The sequence below is a fragment of the Hemicordylus capensis genome, chromosome 4, assembly GCF_027244095.1.
Source record: "Hemicordylus capensis ecotype Gifberg chromosome 4, rHemCap1.1.pri, whole genome shotgun sequence".
NCBI lineage: Eukaryota > Metazoa > Chordata > Lepidosauria > Squamata > Cordylidae > Hemicordylus > Hemicordylus capensis.
The window spans coordinates 288,054,756-288,081,265 of record NC_069660.1 but is presented as its reverse complement, the minus strand read 5'-3'; the positions used below and the strand labels follow the sequence as shown (position 1 = coordinate 288,081,265).

General features: G+C 43.9%; 3 protein-coding genes across 14 annotated transcripts in view; 2 read left to right on the top strand and 1 right to left on the bottom strand.

Moving 5' to 3' along the window:
* Nucleotides 1-5,420, top strand: part of UBR5 (ubiquitin protein ligase E3 component n-recognin 5) — a 145,750-nt gene extending 140,330 nt beyond the window's left edge. For all 8 annotated transcript variants that reach the window (XM_053242759.1, XM_053242761.1, XM_053242760.1 and 5 more), the window contains 3 exons: nucleotides 152-296; nucleotides 983-1,068; nucleotides 1,832-5,420. In XM_053242759.1, the coding sequence (XP_053098734.1) occupies nucleotides 152-296; nucleotides 983-1,068; nucleotides 1,832-2,044 (444 nt within the window). In that variant the 3' untranslated portion in view covers nucleotides 2,045-5,420. The remainder of the gene's footprint in view (nucleotides 1-151; nucleotides 297-982; nucleotides 1,069-1,831) is intronic.
* On the bottom strand, nucleotides 220-16,713 carry LOC128322061 (guanine nucleotide-binding protein G(s) subunit alpha isoforms XLas-like). Its single transcript, XM_053242768.1, has 2 exons — nucleotides 16,234-16,713; nucleotides 220-350 (listed from the first exon to the last, which is right to left on the bottom strand). Exons 1-2 carry the CDS (start codon nucleotides 16,711-16,713, stop codon nucleotides 282-284), a joined length of 549 nt encoding a protein of 182 aa, XP_053098743.1. The 3' UTR covers nucleotides 220-281.
* RRM2B (ribonucleotide reductase regulatory TP53 inducible subunit M2B) overlaps nucleotides 15,831-26,510 on the top strand; it is a 31,423-nt gene continuing 20,743 nt past the window's right edge. Inside the window, exons 1-2 of one of the 5 annotated variants that reach the window (XM_053242767.1) lie at nucleotides 15,831-15,980; nucleotides 21,759-21,914. In XM_053242767.1, coding sequence (XP_053098742.1) covers nucleotides 21,873-21,914 — 42 coding nt within the window. In that variant the 5' untranslated portion in view covers nucleotides 15,831-15,980; nucleotides 21,759-21,872. Of the gene's footprint in view, nucleotides 15,981-16,358; nucleotides 16,492-16,631; nucleotides 16,788-16,878; nucleotides 17,016-17,385; nucleotides 17,407-21,758; nucleotides 21,915-26,510 lie in introns of those variants that run through there. The other 4 variants (XM_053242763.1, XM_053242765.1, XM_053242766.1 and 1 more) reach the window with 4 other exon arrangements.

Genomic DNA, 26,510 nt, shown 5'->3' with positions numbered 1-26,510 from the left:
GTAGTTTGATTTTAACCTTTTGCTGCAACAGTGCAACATGCTAGAAGAAATGATCAGTTGGAGAATGGTTCTAATCCTCTTTGATGGTATAGTAACCCACCTAGCATGCAGTTCTTGTTACTGTTCAAATTAATATTCTTGGCCCTTCCAGGCAATGAGGAAAGGTCTGCTGGATGTACTTCCAAAGAATTCATTAGAAGACTTGACAGCAGAAGACTTCAGGCTTCTAGTAAATGGCTGTGGTGAAGTAAACGTGCAAATGCTGATCAGCTTTACTTCTTTCAATGATGAATCAGGTATAAAATCTTATGTTCATTCTGTGGGTTGCACAGTAGTAATATTGTTCTAGCCTGTTTGTGTATCAGTGAGATAAACATAACATTTTCGTAAGCATATACATTTTGCCATTTTTTAATATAACACTTCATGTTGGGAAGCCTTTCCACAAATAACAAAAACATCCCAATTTTGTATTATTTATTTAAAATATTTATACCCTGTTCCTCCAGTGCACTATTGCTTGGGATGGCTCACAAAATTAAGTAAAATAGATAAAACAATATGGAATTAATAAAACCCAAATTTTAGAAGCAGCAGGTTAAAAAGTTGAAACCCACTGAGCTGCAGATAAAACATGTAAAAGCCTCTCTAAAAAGATGGGTCCTTAACTGTTGTTGAAAACCCTGAGAGTACTTGTGTATTCCTCCACCTCAGTATTCTGTCAGTTCAGATGCGTAGTTTCCTGAGAGCTGACCAGTGCTTGAACCTACAATTTAGCTTTCAAACTATTTTATTATTGATCTACTTAAAATTATTCCAGTAGAATCATGTGCTTTGATCTCTCTCATTGGCTATTTTGACATTTTTATCCCGTTGGCTGCTACCTTTTGCATAAGGATATTTTCATTCTGTACCCTTGCTGAGGCTTATCAGCTGCTGTCAACTGTCTGGTTTTGTGTTAATTTGTTTCATTTTTGAACAGGAGAAAATGCTGAGAAGCTTTTACAATTCAAACGCTGGTTTTGGTCCATCGTTGAGAAGATGAGTATGACTGAAAGGCAAGATTTAGTAAGTAGACTCTCTCTGGTCAGATTTGTAGTTTTAATGCATGCCTAGTGGGTACTAGATGGTTTTTACACTGAGAAACACGTTTCCTACTTTAACAGTGCAGGTACATTTGCCCAGATTGGCCTGATCCAAAGAATTAATTCTGTATACCCAAGGAAACATCAGATTTGTGTTTCTTGAACAAAAGTTCCCCATCCTGCATTGCAAATCTTTTTAGAAACTGAGGCAAGTTTAAAAAGCAGTTTATGATAGAACATGGGGGTCTGCCATCCAAAGGGGAATTATGAAGAAAAAAATAGGCCTTGGGTATGCCTAAAATAGCAGTTTAGATCTTATCCTTTTGAGAATTAAAGAAAAGCACAGGACAAAAGGAGAATGTACACCAGGTTGTTGTTATTAAGTAACTTTATTTAAAATGTTTTAATGGCAAGTTTAGTTAACTCTGTGATTGACTTCTAAAGTGCTTTATGCTCATTATTTGAGTGTCATAGATTCTACTAAGGATGTGCGTGAACCTTGTTTCATGCACTGGTTCAGCCAAGGGGAACGAGGTCATTAAAAAAGAGGAGAGCAGGTCCTTACCTGCTCACTGCCACTACATACAGCTTCCTGCTGCGAAGGCATTATCCCCAAGAACCCATGCGTGGTGCCAACATGCACATGGTGTGCGAGGTTTTGGCATCAAGGGCTTTATCATTACTAGTATTAGGACTCTGTGTTTTTTTCTGAAGTTAGTAGGTAATGTTTTTCATCTATTCCTTAGGTTTACTTCTGGACATCAAGCCCATCTTTGCCGGCTAGTGAGGAAGGATTTCAGCCCATGCCATCAATCACAATAAGGCCGCCAGATGACCAACATCTTCCTACAGCGAACACTTGTATTTCTCGCCTTTATGTCCCACTATACTCTTCTAAACAAATTCTCAAACAGAAGTTGCTACTCGCCATTAAGACCAAAAATTTTGGTTTTGTGTAGAGTATAAAAAGTGTGTATTGCTGTGTAATATTACTAGCTAGTTTTTTTGTAGATTTTCCATTTGTCTATAAAAGTTTATGAAAGTTAATGCTGTCATACTTCCCTGCTGGTACTTCAATGATTAAACGCAACATTCCTGTACTAAGTTTGTAACCCAAGGGCCGAAGGAGCACTAGCAATCTTAGGCTGTAACCATTTGCTAGTTGTCAGCTTCTTGGCCAAACCCCAGCCAAAGATGACAGCAAAACAAAATAAATTACACTGTGATTTAGCTTTTTTGCTGAGGGGAAAAATATGTAAAATGTTCTTTAAAAAAAATTCACTGCTGCCTTTGTGGAAAGCGTTTCAGCAAAGGTTCTTGTATAGAGGGAATAGGGGATTTCAAAATAAAAGATGAAGTATGTTCTGTGTTTTATTTTAACTTTTTTTTAAAAAAGGTGTTTAATTTTGTGGTTGGCTGCAGTTGTGCATCATGTATATTGAACTTGTAAAAAGTTCTTGCCAGTTCAGAGCTAAGAGTTGAAATCATTCACGTTTGCTTACAGAAACCACTGCCATTGCAATTTTTTTCTGATTGCATTGGACTCTGACACACTCGATACCACCACTAATGTTTTGCATGTATTCTGTATACCTTAGTGAGGATCTTTTTTGTACATAACAAGGAAGCCAATGCACAGTATTTAATCGTTCACAATCAACACTTTTGTATCCCTCTGTCCTTGAGCAGTCAGTCAGGAGGTGGTTCCATTTCCAACTCAAACCTGGACACTTACTCTGCTGTGTCTCAGGCTGGTTAAATTGACAGCGTAGGCACTACCTGGTAACTGTAAAATGTTTATAAGATCATGATTATTTGAAGGTACATTTTGAAGAAATTTAATGTTCGTGAGCAGCTTAACTACTTTTGTATCTAGCCTTTTTTAAGTATCTTGTTACAGTTTTTAATAAATTACAGACAAAGTACAAAGTCATACTGAAGAAACAATAGTTTTTATTTATGTAGCTTGTATATTTTTAGTTATCACTGCACATCAAACAGTCGTCCACTAAGCCACTCTAAATTTCACAAGTGGATAAAACTCATCCGCATTGTCAGTCAAAGCTGAAGCAATTCAGCCCACATTTTACAGTTAACAGAGAATCCTGAATTGCCTGGGCCTGGCAAACTCTTGTCTTTCACCAGAATGTACTGATATGGAGGGCAATATAGTTTGATCAGCACAAAAAAGTTTGCCAAATGCATCATGGTACGCACACAGAGTACTTGCTTTTAAATAATTTTTTGAGCGAGTCTTGTTATGTTTTAGTATGTTAAAAGTGCTAAAAGAATATATGAAACGGGGGAGGCTCTCTGTTGCTTGCTAATTGTCTCAGATTAGGTAGCAGACTGGAGCTCTAATGATGATTACTTGTTATCTTACAGCTTTTCCCTGTCCCTGGCATGGTAAAACTGCACATCACTGAGAACTTGCCTGGATTTTTGCCAAAGTGGACCATTTTGTTCTCCCCCAAAATGCCAGCAACGTTTAAGCCTTTCCCCTTTCTGCCTTAGCTTAAAAAACAGTGGCCTGCTCTTGTAGAACACCTAATTTGGGCAGGCCCTGGAGGAGAGCACAACTCTGACCTCCTTGTAGCAAACTCTGAAGACTGTTTTAAAGAGAAAAAGCTGACTGTGCCAGGCTTATATAGTTAAAAAACAAACCTGCAGGTGCTTTTTTTAAAAAAAAAAGTAGGGCTTTTTCTGCATGTACTGATTAAATAATTAGTTTCCCCAAGAGCAGCCTGTTTAGTGATAAGGATGGCATTTCCAGTGATGTATTCAGTGGATATAGCGTTTTGGATTCTGTTCCTGAATCTGCTACTGGCTTGTGGCAAATTACTTAATGCCTCTGAGCCTCTTACTCACATTCTGTAAAATAATGATAGCTACCTACCTCACAGAGGTGTTGAGGCTTAATAAGGTTAATCTTCTCTGGAGCCCTCTTATGAAAGGCTGTGTATATTGTAAAGTACTGTTATATATAACCTGTGTATATATAGCATATTCATATGTTATATGTATAGTTCTGTATATAACATAGTTGTTTTACAACAATCACAGCAGGATAAAATTACATAGTTAACAAGCCCTATACAATAGCTTAACAATAACATATATATATACATGCATAGACGGCATTTTGCTGATACTCTAACTGAAGGGGAAAGCTAGAATGATTTATGCTGTAGTCATTGATTCAAGATGTATATGTAGCTATATAAATAGCTTTTCTCTGTATATTTGAACAGTATCAAGCTTTTAATAAGAAATGTTTATTAAAATTGTACACTGCATTACTGTCTGACAAGTTAGTTTCTTTTAATTAATGTGATAGTGTAAAAAAGAGAGATAATAGGAAAGCTTTAGTAGTTTGTTGAACATCACCGAAGTCTTGAAGCAGGAGGCACAAATGTTCACACTTGCTGACACACAGGGCGGGGCTTAAGGCTGAGACTAGGGATATGCACGAGCCGGTTCAGCACCTGATAGGGAGCTCCTTACTGCTCCTCCCTGCCGCTTTTCTGGGCACTGCAGCCGGTCACTAACCGGCCGTGTGGGGCTGTTCCCTGCAGCCTCTGCACATACATGGCCTGCACGCTAACACCACATAGAGGCTGCAGGGAATAGTGCCGCAGTTCCACATGGCCGGTTGGGGACCGGCGCCACACCCAGAAAAGCGGTGGGGTGAGGGAGGAGCAAGTAAGGAGCTCCTTACTGGATCTTTAAAGGAACTGCTCTCCACCAGCCTGTGCACAAGCTGATCGTGCACATCTCTAGCTGAGACCACAATTTTTTTGTTTACAAACACTGAAAACAGATTGGAGTGTCCTGCTGAAGTTAAGACAAATGTGTTGCTTTGGCCCATTAAACATAGGGATTTTAGTAACCGCATCAAATCCCTTTTGACTTTTTGATCTTAGGTCCTTGGTTTTACGGCTTGAGATGGAATCTTCGTGGGGTAGAGTATTAAACGGATATGCACTGTAGGCCCATACAAACTAAGAATTGTGAGAGATGGTCAAGCATCACTTTGCCCATTGGCTTGTTGCATTTAATTACCGCACTGTCATTATTTTGAATTTCATTCTCTGCTTTTCATTTTTTTCCACTGAGTCTAATCTGACATGGAGTGTGCAGCAAATGTTAGGTGGAGGCTTCAGTCACTTGAGCAGACATATTATGTAACTTCTGGTTTTACAAAAGACAATTTAAACCAATTATGAACATGTAAAACCCATGTAAATGTATGAACAATTAAAGGGACATCTTCTAATTTGCTGGCACTATACATATCCAAAATAGCACAGGGAATAAATATTTACTGCTCTTTAACTTATTCTTTTGTTTTCTCTGTCACGGGCTGCCATGATATCTCAGACCCATCTACTTGAATCGTAGGGAATGAGGCCATTGCTCAATGGTACAGCAACATGTTCTGCATGCAGAAGGTTCCAAATCCAATCCCTAGCTTCTCCAGCTGGGACTGGGAAAGACCCCTGGAGAACTGCTGCTGGGCAGTATAGACAATACTGATCTAGGTGGGCCAATGGTCAAACTCAGTATAAGGCAGTTTCATATTAACCATGCTGGGAAAGAGGTGGACAGAGATTGCAATACCCTAACACTGCTCTTCCTCCTTTAGCACTTGATATGCCCAGGATAGCACAAAGTGAAATAGCAACCCAAGTGTAATGACTGATGAAGTTCAATCAGGATAATATGAAATAAATCTATTTCTTAAACCCACAATAGTTATTTTGCTTACTATAGCCATTTATTTATTCAGATTTGTATATCTTTTCACCAAGTGGTTTCAAAGTGGTAATCAATGATAACATTTGGGCTATTCGGTAGGGGTGAAAATCAAGGAAAGTCTCCTACTGGCAAGAAATTCCCAAGAGTAAGTGTTTGCTCAGATTATGGAGCTCATGAGCACAAAAATCTTGTGTGCTCATGCTCCAAAGTAAAGATGCTTGCTTGCCACAGTGATTGTCGATACTTGTAATCTTTCCACTCTCCAGCTTCTCTTGCTACTTAGAAATTTGCTGCTCTGTACTGCATTTGTTGTCTTCCTGTATTGCATTCAGTCTTTCCCCTTTACTATCTCTCCTGCTTACCCTAAACACCACACCCTTCTGAGGTTGCCACCTTCCAGCAATTTGCTTGGAGATGCATCCTAGGTCAGTCACTGCCTTACCATGGATCACTGAAAATGAGTCTTGTACAAGTATTGTGGTTGATATTGACTCAGACATGTGCAGCAGGGTAGTACTATACCCTGTTATTTTTTAATTGGGAAGGTGGATATGGCCTTGGACTTCCAAAAAGCTTTTGACAAAGTTCCCCACTAAATGCTCTTGAGTAAACTTAGCAGTCATGGGCTAAGGGGACAGGTTCATGTTTGGATTGGTAATCGAGGGGCAGAAAACAGAAGGTAGGAATAAATTGACAGCTTTCACAATGGAGGAAAGTAAGAAGTGGGGCACCCCAGGGATCTGTAGTGGAAGCAGTGCTCTTTAACTTGTTCACAAATTATCTAGAAGTTGGGGTAAGCAGTGAAGTGGTCAAGCCTGCAGTTGACACTAAACTATTTAGGGTAGTGAAATCCAAAACAGATTATGAGGAGCTCCAAAAGGATCTCTCCAAACTGGGTGAGTGGGTGACAAAATGGCAAATGCGGTTCAGTGTTGGTAAGTGCAAAGTGATGCACACTGGGGTGAAAAATCCCTACTTCACATATATGCTGATGGGATCTAAGTTGTCGGTGACCGAGAGAGGCATCTTGGGTTTATGGTAGACAGATCGTTGAAAGTGTTGACTCAATGTGCGGCAGCTGTGAAAATGGCAAATTCCATGAAAGGGATCATTAGGAAAGGGACTGAAAATAAAAATGCTACTAAAATACCCGTATACTAATCTATGGTTTGTCCACATTTGGAGTACTGCATACAGTTCTGGTCACTATACCTCAAAAATGACATTATGGAACTGGAGAAGGTGCAACCAAGATTATCAGGGGCCTAGAGCATCTTCCTTATGACATGAGGTTACAGCATCTTGGGCTTTTAAGTTTGGAAAAGCAACTATGGAGAGACATGATAGAAGTGGATAAAATTATGTATGGGGTAGAGAGAGTGGACAGAAAATTTTCTCCTACCCACATTATTAGAACCAGGGGTCATCCCATAAAAGTGAAGGCCAGAAAATTTAAGACCAACAAAAGGAAGTACTTTTTCACACAGTGCATAATCAATCTTTGGAATTCTCAGTCATAGGATGTGGTGATGGCCACTAGCTTCGATGGCTTTAAAAGGGGCTTAGGCAACAGTATGGAGGACAGGTTTATCAATGGCTTTTAGTTGAGACTATAGGCTACCTCCAGCCTCAGAGGCAAGATACCTCTTAATACCAGTTGCAGGGGAGCAACTGCAAGAGAGGGCATGCTCTCACCTCTTGCCTGTGCGCTTCTCAGAGGCATATGTTGGGTCACTGTGGGAATCAGAAGGCCTGATTCAGCAGGGCTGTTCTTATGGCTATATATTCTTAGGTCCTGGTGGGATTATTTTCTCTAGTGGTGTGTTCTAAAATATTTTATTTCATAAAATACACAATGTAAGTCACCTTAAATTGTCTCTATAGTCACATTAAATCAGCTCTAAAATATTCATTTTATAAAGAAAGGAGTTTTAAGTTTGTGTGCTATGTAAAGACAAGGAAATAGAAGTAAAAAGAGAGAATCTAGAAGAGGCAAGTTCCAAATTGTGAGCCTACCACAGAAAAAGTTCTTATTTTCTGCAGATGAGTTGTGGCTGGGTTTGTTTTTGTTTATTAATTTTATTTCTATACTGCCTAATATAGAAATATCTAGGCAGTGATTATTAGAGTTCCATAATAATCGGGAAATGAAATCTGAAATCTACTTACTTTAAGAAACTTTGGATTCCTTACTGTAAAGTAAAGTGTGCCGTCAAGTCTATTTTGACTCCTGGTGCCCACGGAGCCCTGTGGTTTTCTTTGGTTGAATACTGGAGAGGTTTATCATTGCCTCCTCCCACACAGTATGAGGGGATGCCTTTCAGAATCTTCCTATATCGCTGCTGTCCAATATAGGTGTTTCCCATAGTCTGGGAAACATACTAGCAGATATTTTAACTGGAAACCTTCTGCTTGTTAGTCATGCATTTGCCCACTGTCTTACTGTAGGTGAACTGATTGTCACTGGTTATCATGACCTTGGTAAACTGCTTATGTGGTGCAACTTCATGTACGGTAACATCTTCAGCAGTCCTCATCATAAAAAACCCCCCAAGAAAAGTACTGAGCAAGTGACGGCAATGGCAAATACTTTTTGCCTTTATCTTTTTGCATGCATGCTGGGAAAAAAATATCTGGATATCAATGGGTAGATTTCTTTGATAATATTTGTGTAGAAAGAAGAGAGATAAAAACCTTTAAATGCTTTCTTAACTGGACCAGACAGAGCAAAGGCCAACTCTGAACTCAAAATAAGGTCAACTACAGGCAATTATCCTTGCCATAAGAAGATAAATCAATCCTGTTTTCAGTCATATACTTAGGCAAATATTTCTAGTGCAGCAAAAGAAAGTTTCCTTGGGGGCTAGGACTGCATAGAAAGGGACAATTTGGATTCAACCAGCCAACTTAGTCACTACTCCGGCTTGGGGTGTTGCAAGTAGAAAGGACACAGATTCCTGCTGGGTTTTCAGTTCTATTATGGGTACTGTGTATTACCAATAGTTTTTCAGAAACTTGGTGGTGATATGCAAGCATTGCTGGCTGCAGATTATATAGAGATTGTTTTTCTATCCAGTTATCTTTGTTCCAATTGAGTGTGCAGGTTTTACAACTTTAAAAACCACAAAACCGCTTGATCAGTAAGAATAAGATGACATTAAAAATGATTATTTGTACTGTCCTGCTGTTGACAATTGCATATTATCTTCATGTTTCTGAAAAGAACATGTGTCTATTAAAATGCCCACATACGATACAAATGTCAGCCAAAGCCAAATGTGGTTGTATATCAGTGATATCTGCACTCTTTCCTGCTCATGTGCGCTCTCTCTCTCTCTCATTAAAAAGGTTTCTTCTGCGGTGCACTCCTGGATCCATATCTGCTTGCTGTACCTCCTATGACCAGGAGTGCCTTTTTTCAACCACCTGGAGCTCTAGCAATGCTATTTACATAAGGTTGTTGTATGTTCAGAAACCGCAATTGATCCAGAATGTGGTAGCAACTAAGGTTGCTAATGGATATGAGCTAGAGAGAACACACAGCATCAGTTCTCAGCGAGTTGCACAGGGACCAGTTACTTTCTGGGACTAATCTACAAGATCCCCACCACTCATTAAGATCACCAGGAGGGGTCCGTCGTCTAGTACCACCAATTCATCTGGTGGTAACCTGGGATCGGGCCTTCTCAGTTGTCGCCCCTGGTTTGTGGAATGTGCTCCCTGTGGATATAAGAGGATTATCTTCCTTGGAGGCCTTCAGGAGGATAGACCTAGATAGACCTTAAAGACCTAGCTTTTAATTATATCTAGTTTTAATTTTAATGTGTTTTAATCTGGTTTAAATGTTTTCCAATTTTAGTTGTTGCATTATGTGTTTATTTTAATATAATGCAAACCACCCTGCGCCACTTTAGGAAGGGCAGCATATACATTGAACAAACAATTCAAAATGCTATTGTTAACATTTAAAGCTCTTAATAGTCTGAACCAGGGGCAGTCCAGGTTGCAGGTTTCCCAAAGACATGTGGTTGGTTTGACCATTGTGGGAAGCAGGATACGGGGCTAGATGGATGTTTGGTTGAATTCAGCAGGGGGGCTCCTCTTATGTTTTTGTGAGTGGGAAAAGAAGTCCTGTCAGACTGTCAACCCAATTTAAATCTCTAGGGCATTTCCTCTTCCCCATTCACCTTCTTGCTCAGCACAAGATCAGGCACACTCTGAACCCTGGAAGTCTTTTGAAGCCTATTCTGAGAAGAGCAGAAGCAGATTCAGAGATAAGCAAGCTTTTCTAAACAAAACAACATCAAGCCTTTTCCCTTCAAACAAACTAACAGGAGGAGGGGAGATTTAGAGGGCCTGGTTTCTCTTTAAGGGAGATGCCCCAGTGTGTGTCTGTGTTTGTTTCTTGCCAGGCTAGCATTAGAGGCTCTGTGGCATTTAGTTGTTGTTTATCCCAGCCGGGTGGGGGACAGAGGGAGGAGTCAGCTAGAACTGTAGTGAGTCAAACCTGGTGGGTGGAGCCACATTCTTGTGTCTCAGTTTGAAGCCTACTCTCTATGTAGGAGGTGAAGGCCTGAGAACTTAGCGAACAGGGATAGCAAACTGGGCATTGGAGTTTAGCATGGAGTTCAGTAGGGAAGTGTGTGGGGGAGCATAAAACGAGTCCCCTTGATCACAAGGAGCCTAGTGGAAAGAAGGTAAGTACTACTCCATATTCTTGAGAAAGGAAGTTTGAACAGTTAAATAACTGACCAATACAGCTAAGACCTAACTTTCTAATATAAGATTTCTAAATACTGTAAACAGCCAACAAATCCAGTTATGAAGATAGAACGCCAGTAGGGGAGGGAGCATTTCCCAGTGTATTGCACAGTGTGTCGTATGTATGACTGTTTGCTCCATGGGCAGAAGTTATGGGTGTGTGCTCGGTGCAAGGAGCTCCTGGCTCTTAGGGAACAGGTGTGTTCCCTTGAGACCAAGGTGGTGTATCTGGAGAAGCTCAGAGAGGCATGCAGACAAGACCTTCAGGGACGTGGTAGAGGCATCCCACTCCAAGGCTGATAGCTCCTGTGCTGTCAGGGAGAATGAAGGTCTCAGGGAAGGAGGACATCAGTCTGAGGAAGAGGAAAATGCTCTCTTAGAAGGGACCCCTTCTGTGGATGATGAGCCCATATCCTAGAGCACAGGGGATACTCCTCCAGGGGGTGGGGGCCTCCTTGTAGTCAGCAATTCGATCATTAGAGGTATAGAGAGATGGGTCTGTGTTCTGCGTGTTGACTGCACTGTGACTTGCTTGCCTGGTGTGAAGGTTGAGGACATCACACAATGTCTAGATAGGCTGTTGGGCAGTATTGGGGAGGAGCCAGATGTCGTGGTGCAGATCGGCACCAAAGATGGGGGGAAATGTAGTCATGAGGTCCTGGAAGCCAAATTTAGGCTGATAAGTAGCATATTGAAGTCCAGGACACACAAGGTAGCATTCTCAGAAATGCTACCTGTTCCATGCACAGGTTCAGCAAGACAGGCAGAGCTGAGGGGTCTCAATGTGTGGATGAGACATTGGTGCTGGGTGGAGTGGTTTAGATTTCTTTGGCACTGGGATAAATTTTGGGGCAAGCAAAGCCTGTACAAAAGGGATGGGCTGCACTTGAACCAAGATGGAACGAGACTGCTGGTGCTTAAAATTTTAAAAAAGGTTGAAGAGCAGCTTTTAAAATGACACCTGGGGGAATAGCTGACAGGAGCTGTGCAGTATCTGGTTTGGCAAATGCCATCCCTTAAGGTGTGAGGGTGTGGAAGATTCAGATAAAACAGAAGGGGAAAGAGTAGAACCACATAAAGAGCAGACAAAAGGCTGTGCTAGCTGATCAAAGAGCCAAAAGAAAGATAGCACACATCAGGTAAGAGATCCAGCATAAAGGTGCTTATATGCCAATGCCAGAAGCCTTTGAACCAAGATGGGCGAGCTGAAGTCCTTGGTTACTAATGAAGAAATAGATCAGGCTTCCTCAAACTGCGGCCCTCCAGATGTTGCTGAACTACAACTCCCAGCACACCCAGCCACATAAAATTGTGTCTAGGGATGCTGGGAGTTGTAGTTCAGCAACATCTGGAGGGCCGCAGTTTGGGGAAGCCTGAAATAGATATAGTGGGCATAACAGAAACATGGTGGAACAGTGAAAACCAGTGGGACACTGTTATCCCTAGATATAAAATCTATAGAAAGGACAGGGAGGGGTGTCTTGGAGGTGGAGTAGCACTGTATGTTAAAGAAGGGATAGAATCTAACAAGCTAGAAAACCTAGAAGGACCGGAGTTGTCCATAGAAAACATGTGGGTGACAATACAAGGCCTGAAAGGAAATGTGCTATTGGGGACGTGCTATCGCTCTCCGGATCAAAATGCTGACAGTGACTAGGAGTTGCAGAAGGAAATCAGAGAGGTGTCAAGGAGAGGCAGGGCAGTGATAATGGGTGACTTCAATTACACACACATAGACTAGGTAAATTCACAGTCAAGTAATGACAAAGAGGTCACATTTCTAGATACCCTGCATGACTGTGCCCTAGAACAGTTGGTCATTGAACCAACTAGAGGAAGAGGAGGTGACCTTGGACTTAATCCTGATTGGCCCCCAGGACCTGGAGCATGATGTCATTGTTGTGGACCCTTTAGGGAACAGTGACCACAGTGCAAATACATTCAGCATACATGCAGGGAGAGAATCGCCGAACAAGATTAACATAGACACTTTGAATTTCTGAAGAGGAAACTTCTCCAAATTGAGGAATTTGGTGTGTGTGGGGGGGGGGGGGACTGAAAAGGAAAATCAGGAGAGTCACTTCACTCCAGAATTCATGAAGTTTACTCAAAACCACAATACTAAAAGCCCAGTTAGAATGTATACCAAAAAGGAGGAAAGGTACCACCAAGACAGGGAGGATACCAGCATGGCTAACAGGTAAAGTCAAGGAAGCTATAAAGGGGAAGAAGACTTACTTCAAAATCAGTAGGCCTGCCCAAATGATGAGAACAGAAATGAACACAAACTCTGGCAAAAGAAATGCAAGGTGATAATAAGGGAGGGGAAAAGAGTTTGAGGAACATTTAGCTAAAAGCATCAAGAGGAATAACAAAAACTTATTTAAATACATCAGAAGCAGGAAACCTGCCTAGGAGGTGGTTGGACCCTTAGACAATGAGGGAGTGAAAGGGATTATTGACGATATGGAGGAGCTAAATGAGTTCTTTGCATCTGTCTTCACAACAGAGGATACTGAGCATACACCTGTACATGAACCAGGCTTTTCATGGATGGAGGCTAAAGAACTGAATCAGATATAAGTGACAAGAGATGATTATCTAAACTGTCTGGAAAAATCACCAGGGCCAGACAACATCCATCCAAGAATCCTCAACTCAAATGTGAAATTGCCGACCTTCTTGCAAAAATATGTAACTTATCCCTACAATCAGGCTCTGCACCGGAGGATTGGAAAGAAGCAAATGTAACAGCAATTTTCAAAAAGGGATCCAGGGGTGATGTGGTAAATTACAGGCCGGTTAGCTTAACGTCTGTTCCAGGCAAATTGATGGAAAGCATTCTTAAGGATAAAATTGTAAAGCACATAGAAGAACAGGCCCTGCTGGGAGAGAACCATCATGGCTTCTACAAAGGTAAATTTTGCCTCACTAACCTGTTGGAGTTCATTGAGAGTGTCAACAGGTTTGTGGATAAAGGTGAGCCAGTTGACATAATATACCTGGACTTCCAAAAAGCTTTAGACAAAGTTCATCATCAAAGACTCTTGAAGAAACTTAGCAGTCATGGGATAAGGGGACACGTACATGTGTGGATTGCTAACTGAAGGACAGGAAACAGAGGGTAGGTATCAATGGAGAGTTTTCACAGTGGAGGAAAGTAAGAAGTGGGGTCCCCCAGGGATCTGTACTGGGACTGGTGCTTTTTAATTTATTCATAAATGATCTAGAAGTAGGGGTAAGCAGTGAGGTGGCCAAATTTGTGGATGACATCAAACTCTTCTGGGTAGTGAAATCCAAAACAGATTGTGAGCAGCTCCAAAAGGATCTCTCCATACTGGGTGAGTGGGTGACAAAATGGCAAATGCTGCAGCTGTGAAAAAGGCCAATTCCATGCTAGGGATCATTAGGAAGGGGATTGAAAATAAAACTGCTAATATTCTAATGCCTTTTATACAAAACTATGGTGTGGCCACACTTGGTGTACTGCATACAATTCTGGTCACCACATCTAAAGAAGGACATTGTAGAACTGGAAAAGGTGAAAAAAGAGGGTATCCAAGATGATCAGGGGCCTAGAGCACCTTCCTTATGAGGCAAAGCTACAGCACCTGGGGCTTTTTAGTTTAGATAAAAAGATGACTGCGGGGAGATATGATTGAGGTCTACAAAATCATGCATGGTGTGGAGAAAGTGGATAGAGAACAATTTTTCTCCCTCTCACACAGCACTTCCAGGGGTCATCCCATGGAATTGATTGCCAGGAAATTTAGGACCAACAAACGGAAGTACTTTTTCACACAATGCATAATCAATTTGTGGAATTTTCTGCCACAAGATGTGGAGACAGCCAACAACTGGGATGGCTTGATGCGGAGTTTGAATAACTTCATGGAGGAGAGGTCTGTCAATGGCTAATAGTTGGAGGGCTATAGGCCACATCCAGCCTCAGAGGCAGGATGCCTCTGAGTACCAGTTGCAGGGGAGTAACAGCAGGAGAGAGGGCATGCCCTCAACTCCTGCCTGTAGGCTTCCAGCAGTGGCATCTGATGGGCCACTGTGCAAAACAGGATGCTGGACTTGATGGGCCTTGGCGCTGATGCAGCAGGGCTGTTATTTTCTTATGAACTTTGAGTTTATTTAAAACATCTTGCCTCTCCATGCCTCAGTGCAAAACTGCTTAGGGGTTTATCACAACAAACCAATAACATTAATAAAACTAGTACATTTTAGTTTGTCTAAGCAGCAGTATCCATGAAATAAACGTTTCTGACCACAAGCTTGCTGGGGATTCAAAGTCTGTGACTTTGAAGAAAGGCCAAAATCACAGATATATAGGAATTAGTTAAAGGGAAAGGCACTTTAGACATTTCACACTTGCTTGATGTGTTCTCTTTGTATTATTTCTTCATGGGTGTGTTCCTGTGCGCGCGGGGATTTGTGTATGTGCACACATGCACGCACACTATTCAAACAGATCCAGGGCCAGATTCAAAGCTTGTAACAGAATCAGACAACTAATTTTGTCTGTAATAACTGGGTGGCTTCCCATTATTAACATTCTACTAGCCGGCCCACACAGAGCATCTGTGCGCTCTTTGAGGCTGGCTGTTCCCCGCTCCCTCCCAACCCACTCTCCCTCCCCCTCCCCCTCCCCCTCCCCCACTCCTTCCTGCCCCACTCTCTCTTCTCCTCCCTCCCTTCCCCTCCCACCCCCTCTCTCATCCTCCTTCCCCCTCTCTCCTGCCCTCCCCCCGCCTCCTCTCTCCTGCCCTCCCCCCTGCCCCACTCCCTCTTGCCCCCTCCCCCACTTGCCCCTCCCCCTCCCAGCCCAATCAGCTGGGCTGCCGGGACACATTTTCCCTGGCACACCCAGGAGAAATATATATATATAGATTAATTAATTACTAATAGTACAGAATAGAACCCCTATATTCAGGGGCAGTATACCTTCACCACCTAATGGTGCAGTGGGGAAGTAACTTGCCTAGAGAGCAAAACTGGTTTGAATCCCCGCTGGTATGTCTCCCAGACTATGGGGAACACCTATATCAGGCAGCAGCGCTATAGGAAGATGCTGGAAGGCATCATCTCATACTGTGTGGGAGATGGCAATGGTAAACCTCTCCTGTATTCTACCAAAGACAACCACAGGGCTCTGTGGCCGCCAGGAGTCGACACCGAAGGCACGACTTTACTTTATACCCCCAGATTACAAAATGCGAGGGGAGAAATGACAAGGCAGAGAGCTGTCTCTGTCGTTCCAAGCAGGGACAGCGGCTTGTCTGAACCGAACTGTCTTTGGGATTGGTTTCCCCCCCTGCCTTTGCGCCCTGGCCCGAAGAGGTGGCCCAGAAGCTCACCATCCCCAAACAAGTAGGTCGCCCCCACACCTGTCGTCAGCCCCACCCCCACCCCCCACAGAGTTGCTCAGGGGCTCACTCCCGTGTATGTTTAGGGCGGGAGCATAATTAATGCGAAAGGCATCCCTGTTTTACTAGATGGGTCCCCCCCCCGCCCCGTTGACCCCCCACCCCACCCCAGCCGGCGGGCTCCACCTAAGCTCCGCTGCCCCCCGCCCTTTCGGAGGAGCCTCTCAGCCCAGAGCGGCCTTTGCTTTCCATCTGACCTGACTATTTTCCTTTCGCACGGCCAGCCTCTGGTCCCGCCCCCGGGGCCGGCAGTGGAGGAGCTGTGGCTGCTGCCGCCGAGGCCTCCTCGGAACTGTGTCCGCGGCGTTGGCTGTTCCCGTAGCTGCTGCTGCTGCTGCTGCTGCCTGTTGGTCTGGCTCCGCCAGTCGCCCGGCGGCGCTGCCCTTGAGCCGGGGCCTCTGTGCGCCATGGGCGAGCATCGCGGCTGCCCTGCTGCTGGGCCGGAAGGCGACAAGGTGAGGGAGCGCCGCAGCTGCCCAGGCGAGCCAAGGGGGCTGCGCAGTGCGCTGCCTGGATTCGCGGGGCTTCTGCCTCGGAGGAGGGAGGCCGCGGGTGCCTGCGCCGCGCTGGGCTGGGCTGCTCCGCTCCTCCTCTTGCCTGGGAGTAAGGGAGGTAGCACTTGCCGCGCTTGAGAGCTCCCTGGCGGGTGCGGAGCCGGAACTCGGGAGTTTGCGCATCCTCACTTAGGAGGGAGCCCCAATAAACGCCGTCGCGCCACTGACTTCCGCGCAAGCTGGAGCCCGAGTGCTGGGTGAGCGTCTGCCTTCACTTAAGTGCCCCTGAGCGCAGTCAGCGGCGCTGCCTTCTGAGTGAACGCGCGGCAAAGGATGGGCCCGAGGGGGACCCGAGCATTCGTGCGCACTGACTTTTGAGAGGAGGAGTCAGCACCTTCAAACTGGAGCACTTCTGAAAAGAACCTGCATAGGGGTGGTGGGGTTGTTGGGCTGTAAGCGCAATCCCCTGGCAGAGATGCACCTAGGTAGTTTTGGAACCTGGACCTAAAGGCCTTTGGAGGCCTTCCCTTCCCCTGCAAATTAAGCATAATCTCCCCTTCCCCTGCAAATTAAGCCACACCGCCTGGGACAGACTAAAGAGGATTTGGGCCCCTCCCAGGGCTGTGGAGACCCTGGACTTTGGCCCAGAAGTCTGGGGTCAGACTGTCTCTCTGTCCCCTGGTAAAGACTCGCAGGCACTTATAAACTCTGTTTGTGGATGTGGTGTATCCATAGAGGGGCAGGTGGTTGTGGGTGGGCCACAGGGCTGGCCCAGACCCTCGCAGTGCCTGAACAGGGCCTCTCAAGGTTGCTGATTCAGGACACCCGTGCCTATCCCCTGTCCAAGTAGCAGAGCAGGAACTGGCAGCAATGATGGTTAGTCAAGATCTTTGGGTTAATGGGTGTCTCTTTCTTGTGCTTCTGCACAAGAAAGAACTGCATCCTGGTTCATCAGGGTAGCACAGTCTGGAGTAGTGCAGAAAAGGCTCGTGCTACAATTGTGTGTCATATTCAGCAGACTAAACAGATGTTGATGCTGCATTTAGCCCTGTCTGCAATGCACATGCATGGAGGACTGCTGAGAGCTAAAGGTAGTGTGCATCTAGACAGAGTTGGAACAAGTGGATATCCAACCACTTTAAAAAAATTCCACAAAGACCTAGGTTTAGCCGAGCATGGAATGATTCATATAATTGTTCTGTTCCGATTTTGGGATCTTGCTAAGATCCAGATATTTCCTGGGTAAAGGTAAAAGAAGGAACAAAGTGATGTAGAAAACCAGGGGCATAGCAAGGTTGGAGTGGGCCCAGAGACAAGATTTTAAAATGGGCCCCTCGCTGATAAACACACACAAACACACTTCACAATATACAGGTGAAACTCGAAAAATTAGAATATCGTGCAAAAGTTCATTAATTTCAGTAATGCAAATTAAAAGGGGAAACTGATATATGAGATAGACACATTACATGCAAAGCGAGATAAGTCAAGCCTTAATTTGTTATAATTGTGATGATCATGGCGTACAGCTCATGAGAACCCCAAATCCACAATCCCAGAAAATTAGAATATTACATGAAACCAATAAAACAAGGATTGTAAATAGAACAATATCGGACCTCTGAAAAGTATAAGCATGCATATGTATTCAGTACTTGGTTTGGGCCCCTTTTGCAGCAATTACCGTGGATGCTATCAGCCTGTGGCACTGCTGAAGTGTTATGGAAGACCAGGATGCTTCAATAGCGGCCTTCAGCTCTTCTGCATCGTTTGGTCTCATGTCTCTCATCCTTCTCTTGGCAATGCCCCATAGATTCTCTATGGGGTTCAGGTCAGGCGAGTTTGCTGGCCAATCAAGCACAGTAATCCCATGGTCATTGAACCAGGTTTTGGTACTTTTGGCAGTGTGGGCAGGTGCTAAGTCCTGCTGGAAAATGAAGTCAGCATCCCCATACAGCTCGTCTGCGGAAGGAAGCATGAAGTGCTTCAAAATCTCCTGATAGACAGCTGCGTTGACCCTGGACTTAATGAAGCACAGTGGACCAACACCAGCAGATGACATGGCTCCCCAAATCAACACAGACTGTGGAAACTTCACACTGGACTTCAAGCATCTTGCATTGTGTGCCTCTCCATTCTTCCTCCAGACTCTGGGTCCTTGGTTTCCAAATGAGATGCAAAAGTTGCTCTCATCAGAAAAGAGGACTTTGGACCACTGAGCAACAGACCAGTTCTTTTTTTCTTGAGCCCAGGTAAGACGCTTCTGACGTTGTTTGTTGTTCAGGAGCGGCTTGACAAGAGGAATACGACATTTGAAGCCCATGTCCAGGATCCGTCTGTGTGTGGTGGCTCTTGATGCACTAACTCCAGCCTCAGTCCACTCCTTGTGAAAGTCCCCAACACTTTTGAATGGCCTTTTCCTGACAATCCTCTCCAGGCTGCGGTCATCCCTGCTGCTTGTGCACCTTTTTCTTCCACACTTTTCCCTTCCACATAACTTTCTATTAATGTGCTTTGATACAGCACTTTGGGAACATCCAACTTCTTTTGCAATTACCTTTTGAGGCTTTCCCTCCTTATGGAGGGTGTCAATGATGGTTTTCTGCACAACTGTCAAGTCAGTAGTCTTTCCCATGATTGTGATTCCTAATGAACCAGACTGAGAGACCATGCTCAGGAACCCTTTGCAGGTGTTATGGATTGATTAGCTGATTGGAGTGGGACACCTGGAGCCTAGACTGTTGAACCTTTTCACAATATTCTAATTTTCTGGGATTGTGGATTTGGGGTTCTCATGAGCTGTACGCCATGATCATCACAATTATAACAAATTAAGGCTTGACTTATCTCGCTTTGCATGTAATGCGTCTATCTCATATATCAGTTTCACCTTTTAATTTGCATTACTGAAATTAATGGACTTTTGCACGATATTCTAATTTTTCAAGTTTCACCTGTATAGTGCACTCACACTCACATCCCCATTATGAATATGGTGAATATCTAATTCACACTGAATCTAGTTCACAGGGGTGGATCCAGCAGGAAATTACAGGGGATGCAACAAGAATTTCTCTCCATAAAAGATCCCCCCCCCGCAATAAATATTGGGACTTGGATTTTCTCTCTCTTGCAAATGCACTATGCCAGGGAGTGTCAAACTAAAATTTGGTAGTGGGCCAGATTAGATTCTGATGCACCTATGGTGAGCCAAACATAGCCTTGTGCCCATCTCACACCACCTATCTTCTTCCTTCTCTTTGCTCTTTCTCTCATTCCTTTTTCTCTCCCCCCCCTTAAATTAGCTGAATTCACTACTTTTTACACTAAAATACACTCAGGGAAAGATTGATTTTTTTATTTTTAGAAGAAATTTGGAACATACCTTCCAATACCAGCTTTTGCATGGAAAATCCTATCACTCTTCCTCTCTCCCTTACAAAGGTGTTACTAGGTACTTAAAAGATCCAGGGCTTGGGCCCACAGCCTCCCCACATTTTGATAATGGAACCCTTTCATGCTCTCTTAAAGGTATTCAACACTCTCCTCCCCACTAGCTTGCTTCACAGCTAAAAATGAATCTCCTTTTTCCCCTGCATCAGATTTCTCCTGTATTCTATGCACACAGCTGAGAACCTAGTGTCAAGACTAGGATTGGGGGACTTGTGTCCCCATTTAGTCATGAAACTCACTGTGGGACTTCAGCTGAGACACTCTCTCTCTCCCCTCCAAACCTGCCTCACAGGTTTGTTGTAAGGATAAAAATGGGAAGGAAGAACATGTATACTAGCCTGACCTCTATGGAGGAAGAACAGGATGTCATTCATGTTTATATTTATTTATATATATATATATATATATATATATATATATATGAGACTTTTAGCCACATGCACTCCAACCCTAAGCATGTACTCAGAAACACATTCAAATAGGGTTTTTTACACCAATCACAGCAGCATGCAATTCAGTTTGATCTTTTATTTAGTACATTTCATTTAAGCAAGAAAATCATATGCAAAAAAAATCATATGCAACTATAGTGTATGTCTATATACTACAGTATATATACAATGTATAGTGTGTCTATACACTACAGAAAGAAAAGCCACCATTTTGATTTCAAATAGGACAGCAGAATGTCATATATGGAGTTACCTCAATTTTGCAGAATTTAAAGACAATCAATCATTTCATGTGCAATTTAAAAATGAGTTTCTTGTGAACTGATTTGATTTTGAAGCAAATGTACACGGTACAAAAATAAACTTTTGGTGGGGGAGCACACTACAAGCACAAAGCAAAATAAAATAAAATAGTAATGTTTAAAAGGGGAAACATGTTAAGAGAACCATTTTCTCATATTTTGCTATTTAAGCCATTGTGAGAACTCTGTTGCTAAAAAAGCAGCATATAAATATTTTTAATAAGGGCAGGGGGTGGTGGTAGAGAAAGCAACACACACAGAGACCAGATTAGAGCTATAAGCAGTGTAACTTCAGGAACAAAAAGGAACAAAAACAGATCCATTTTATCAGAGCATCCGCCCTGCCATTCTTTTCAAAGCTTTTAATACTTTTGCACTAATTTCCTTACAACAAGGTATACTGTTGGGATGGGGAGGGTTTTTCCTACAAGTTTGCACTAGTATAGTTTTGGCATACTTTGAATTTTTTTTTTTAAAGCTTAGGAATTCTCTCTCTCACACACAGGATGGGACTTCTCTCACATGTACAACACACACATGGTTCATGGGGGTGGTGGTGGGAGAGCGAGCAACTTGGTAGCTTGACCAAGAGGAACAAATCACACACAATTTCAAACCAAACAAACAAGCAGCAAAGGGTTGATTTTTACAAAATGTCTTCTTACTTTTGTTCTTGGAGACCACCAGCCCAACAGCCAGCTTCCTTGGCTCTGCAGTTACCTACACATTCCAAGCAGGGGAGGAGCACAAGATGCCAGGAGAACCAATAGGGGTGGGAGAAAAGTTAACCCTTTTTTTACTTTCTGCTACTGCCAATCTCCAAGAGACACAATATTAATTCATAGGGGGTGCAACACGGGAGGGCGGGGAGTCATATGATGTGCCTCTGGGGGGCCCCTTTTGGCAGTGGGACCCTGAGATAACTGTCTTCCCTTGTCTAATGGTAGTCACGCCCCTATAGAAAACCAATATACTGCGTTACTTTGATTTAATGGGTGGTGATTTTGATTTTTGATTTTAGGGGTGTTCTTCAGATGACATTGAAAATGGCTTGAAGTCAAATGAAGAGCCTCTTTTAAGGAAAAATCCTCGTCGATTTGTCATCTTCCCAATCCAGTATCCTGACATATGGAAAATGTACAAGAAGGCCCAGGCTTCTTTCTGGACAGCAGAAGAGGTGAGTAATGAAGTGTGTCTGTGTGCCTCAGAGTACCAATTCTTTATAAAAGAGACACAGACTCTGCAATTGCAATGAATCATGCAAATTATTTATGTGTTTTATTTATCATATTTGTACACCACTCCAAAATTACATCTCTGGGCAGTTTACAACAAACATAAAACAAATTAGAAATTAAAGCATTAGAACAGTTTAAAACCACAATTCTAATTAAAAAACTTGGGTGAATAAATGCGTTTCAAGAGTCTTTTTTTAAAAAAAGACTCTTGAGAGCCAGCGTGGTGTAGTGGTTAGAGTGCTGTACTAGGACCGGGGAGACCCGAGTTCAAATCCCCATTCAGCCATGATACTTGCTGGGTGACTCTGGGCCAGTCACTTCTCTCTCTCAGCCTAACCCACTTCACAGGGTTGTTGTGAGGAGAAACCTAAGTATGTAGTACACCACTCTAGGCTCCTTGGAGGCAGAGCGGGATATAAGATGTTTTTTAAAAACACAAAAAACTGTCAGAGATGGGGAGGGTCTTATTTCAGCAGGGAGCTCATTCCAGAGGCTTGGGGTGGCAACAGAGAAGTAGGGATATGGACGGACCGGCCTGTAGGCCATTCTAAAGGCCTCCGGTTTGGCACTGGGCGGGGTAGACCTTTATCTGTGCGTTAGTACTTGATTGCTCCCCTCACCTCAGAGATCTCCCCACCCTCACCTGAGCTGCACTCCTGTGCCTCCTCCATCCCGTTGCTTCCATCCCCCTCACCCTTCTTGGTCGTGGCTGCAGCATTGCTGCTGCCTATTGGCCAAGCTGCAGCCCCCTATCCCCAGAGACCTCCTCACACTCAGCTGAGCCCCACTCCTGCTCCTCCCTCCAGGAGCAGCAGCAGTGGTTGACTGGGCTGTTCCTCGCTGCTGCTCCCACCATGGCCGCTCGTTCCCCTCAGGCTGCTGACAGGCCCGGGCCCGTCCCTTGCCTGCCTGCCTCCCTCTGACAATTACCTCGGTAGCCCCAAACATCAGCAGTGGTTGAATGGGCCTTTCCTTGCTGCTAGTGCTGCCATGGCCGCTCATTCCCTTCAGGCTGCTGACAGGCTCAGGCCCGTCCCCTGCCCTTCCTTCTGTCTCTCTTCCCCCTCCCTTCTTTTTCTCTTTCTCTCTCCTCCACTTGCTCTTCCCCACTCTTTCTTCCCCCTCCCTTCATGTTTTTTCTCTCCCTCCCTCCCTCCCTGAGTCAACAGATTTTGTTCATCTTGTTTCCTCATCTAATTCACATAACGGCAGCCTCCTTCTCCTGAAGGGGCTCCTCCCTCCCTCATGACCCGTCTTTCTGCAGACCCCTGCCTGCTATCCTTTTATACATAGAGATTCCTCTCCTCTACAATCAAGAACATCTTCCAACCAGTAACAGTTGCATTCCAACTGACCTTAACCATCACAGTCTCCTCCTCATAGGGAATCCCCACTGCCCAATCACCACAGCGCCACAGGCTCCTTCTCCCTATCTGCATAGGGAATCCCCACTACCCAATCAGGTGCTTCTGCTTGCAAACTCTGTCAGCCAATCGCCTCCTTTCTACCACGTCACCATGCATGGCCCGTCTTGGAGAATTAATAATATAGATAGATGCTTGCTTTGTGTAGCTCAGCATTGCTTTCAAGAGAATGGTTTCTAAAAGATTTCTGGCCTGTGAATAAGAGAACGAACGAAGAGAAGGGCATTGACATCTGGAATAGTTGGATAATAGTCTGCCAACATAAGGGGATAAACAGCGGTGCCAGATGCAGTAACCTCTTGTACAAACTCTACCCTGAGATTGCGACACCTCAGCCCTAAACAGGGAGTCAGATCATTACAAGTTTGGGTTTAGTTCTGACTCGGACACTAACTTTTTAAAAAAAGTAGTTTGGAAACTGGTGCAGATACTTTGAACCATTGTAGATACATTTCATGCAGAATAATATCAGACTCTTGCTTGCAGTGTAACGCAATAAAATGAACACAATGATAAGCATTTAACCTGAGAAAAGATACTTATTTTTAAAAAATGTTTATTTGTGAATTTAAATTTTTTTTTTTTACAAACAAAATACATATAACAGGATATAGCAATAATGTCTTGGAAAGCTGAGTGTCTGATTATTGAACTACTTATTTTAAACTGTTTATCATGTTTTCTTCATATTCAAGGCAACCAAGGGATTGTTTTGGGTTTGGATTCAGTTCTGGTTCATGGAAAAAATGGTCTTTGAACAGATTTCTGAGATCAGGTTCAATTTAATCCCTTGGTCCTAAACACATTGACTTGGAAATAAGTCCCACAATGTCAGTGGAACATGCTGCCAAGTAAGAATTGTTCCAGTGGGGTGACCAACTTTTGCAACAGAAGAGAAGACACACACACCCATACCAAAAGCAAAACAAAACCCCAGGCCTTGCTGGGCACTTTTCAGGTTAGACCCTGCAATGGGGTCACGACGTATCTCCCAAGTGTGCTTCTACACTTCCTGTATCGTGACACGGCAGTCGTGCCATTTACATTTGACAACATGGTACCGTTCACATTTCCAATGCCTTGTTTAGAATTTAATTTATTGCTATAACATTTTATGTCCGGCCGGCGTAAAAATGTTGCTTTATTTTCTGGTTGTTAGTTTTTCCAAGACTGCTGCCCCTACTGGACGCTTTGCTATTTACATTTTGAATTCAATTTGTCCAAACCGAAGCATGTTGCCACTGTTGAGCGGGTAATCTGGAAAGTGCCCTGTTACTAATGGTCTGCTTGCATGGACAGGATTATCTTGGAGCAACAGACTTGCTTGAGATCATGACTCTCTTTCTGTGAAACTGGAAAATCACAGGTGGTGAGTCAGTTGTTCTGTTGTTACAGTGCTCATGTAAGGGGGCTATTCACATGAAGTATGTGTGTGTCCATCAATACATGCTTGAGGGCTGGCTGCCAGGTGTAGAGTAGGAACTGGTTCTGAAGCTTGGTGTAACCAAACCATAATTTGGCTGTTATGATCGTGGCTTGGGCTCATGTGCGCACGATCTCTGCTTTGCATGCTCTGATTCTCCCCCCTCCTCATGTCTTGGTTCAGACAAACCATACGTTTTCTGTTATGTGTGAATCAGGCAAACTATGGTTTGTGCCAGTTCCATCCCTTACTTCCTGGTCAGGTAAATAACACTTTACAATACTTTTAGGCGCTTCACAACAGCAGTGTGAGGGGCCGAAACGAGATCTGCGGGGAGAGGTCTGCTTGACCCTCCCTGCAGATGATCACTCGCCTTTCCCTGGATCGGCAGACCGCCCACCCAGACGACCAGCAGCTACCCTGCGGTGCTCCCATGGCTCACCCGGCAGCTCCAGGGGTCAGGCGCAGGGAATCGCCACCGCGCTGCACCCCACCCCCGGAGCCCAAATAATGCACCATGTGAGTGCACAGTTCATTACTGGGAGCTCCGCCCACCCCCAAATGTGCCCTCAGCTGCGGCAGACACACAATAAAACAAGTTGTTCTAGTAAGAACTAATCAGCCTACTTTCCTTTCACTGTTTCTACAACTGGACTAAATTTGGTTCAAATCGAGGTTCACAAGTTAGATCTCTTGCACCTCAAATGCTTATGCATCCACCATTTCTGATCAGTGTGGATGACATTATTACAAACTATACCATTGAGGTGTCCCTGTGTATCACTCACTGCAACTGTACGCAATTTGGTTCAAATAGGTTAGACAGTCCTCAAGTTAGTGCACTTGCGTCTCAAAGGTTTGCGTGTCCACCATATTGAATTGGGTTGGATGATATTGTCACAATCCATGCCATTGAGGTGTCCCTATGTGTCCCTACAGCTGTAACAAATTTGGTTCAAATTAGTAAAACATTTCACAAGTTAGCTCACTTGCGCCTCCAAAGTGTATGTGTCCGCCATCTTGGATTGGGGTGGATGGCATCATGACAAACTATGCTGTTGAGGTGCCCCTGTGTGTCACTCACTGCAACTGTATGCAATTTGGTTTAAATTGGTTAGACAGTCCGCAAATTAGCCTGCTTGCGCCTTGTATGTTCATGCAGCCGCCATCTTGATTTGGAGTGGATGACATCATCACACACCATGCCATTTGGGCATCCCTGTGTGTCCCCACAGCTGTCGCAAATTTGGTTCAAATCGGTTAAGAGGTTTACAAGTCAGCCCACTTGCACCTCAAAAATGTACATGTCCGCCATCTTGGACTGGGGTAGATGACATCCTCACAGACTATGCCGTTGAAGTGTCCCTACGTGTCCCAACAGCTGTAGCAAATTTGGTTCAAATCAGTTGAGCGTTTCACAAGTTAGCCCACTTGCACTTCCAAAATGTATGCGTCCGCCATCTTGAATTAGGTTGGATGGCATCATCACAAACTACGCTGTTGAGGTGTCCCTATGTGTCCCTACAACTGTACCCGATTTGGTTCATATTGGTCCAGCCATTGCAAAGTTGATGGGGTGGGGGGGACACACAGATGGACACATGGACACACGGACACACACAAAGAATGCCGGGTGATTTAATAAGCCTACTGGAAAGTAGGCTAAAAATGAGGGTAAGAGAGCGCTT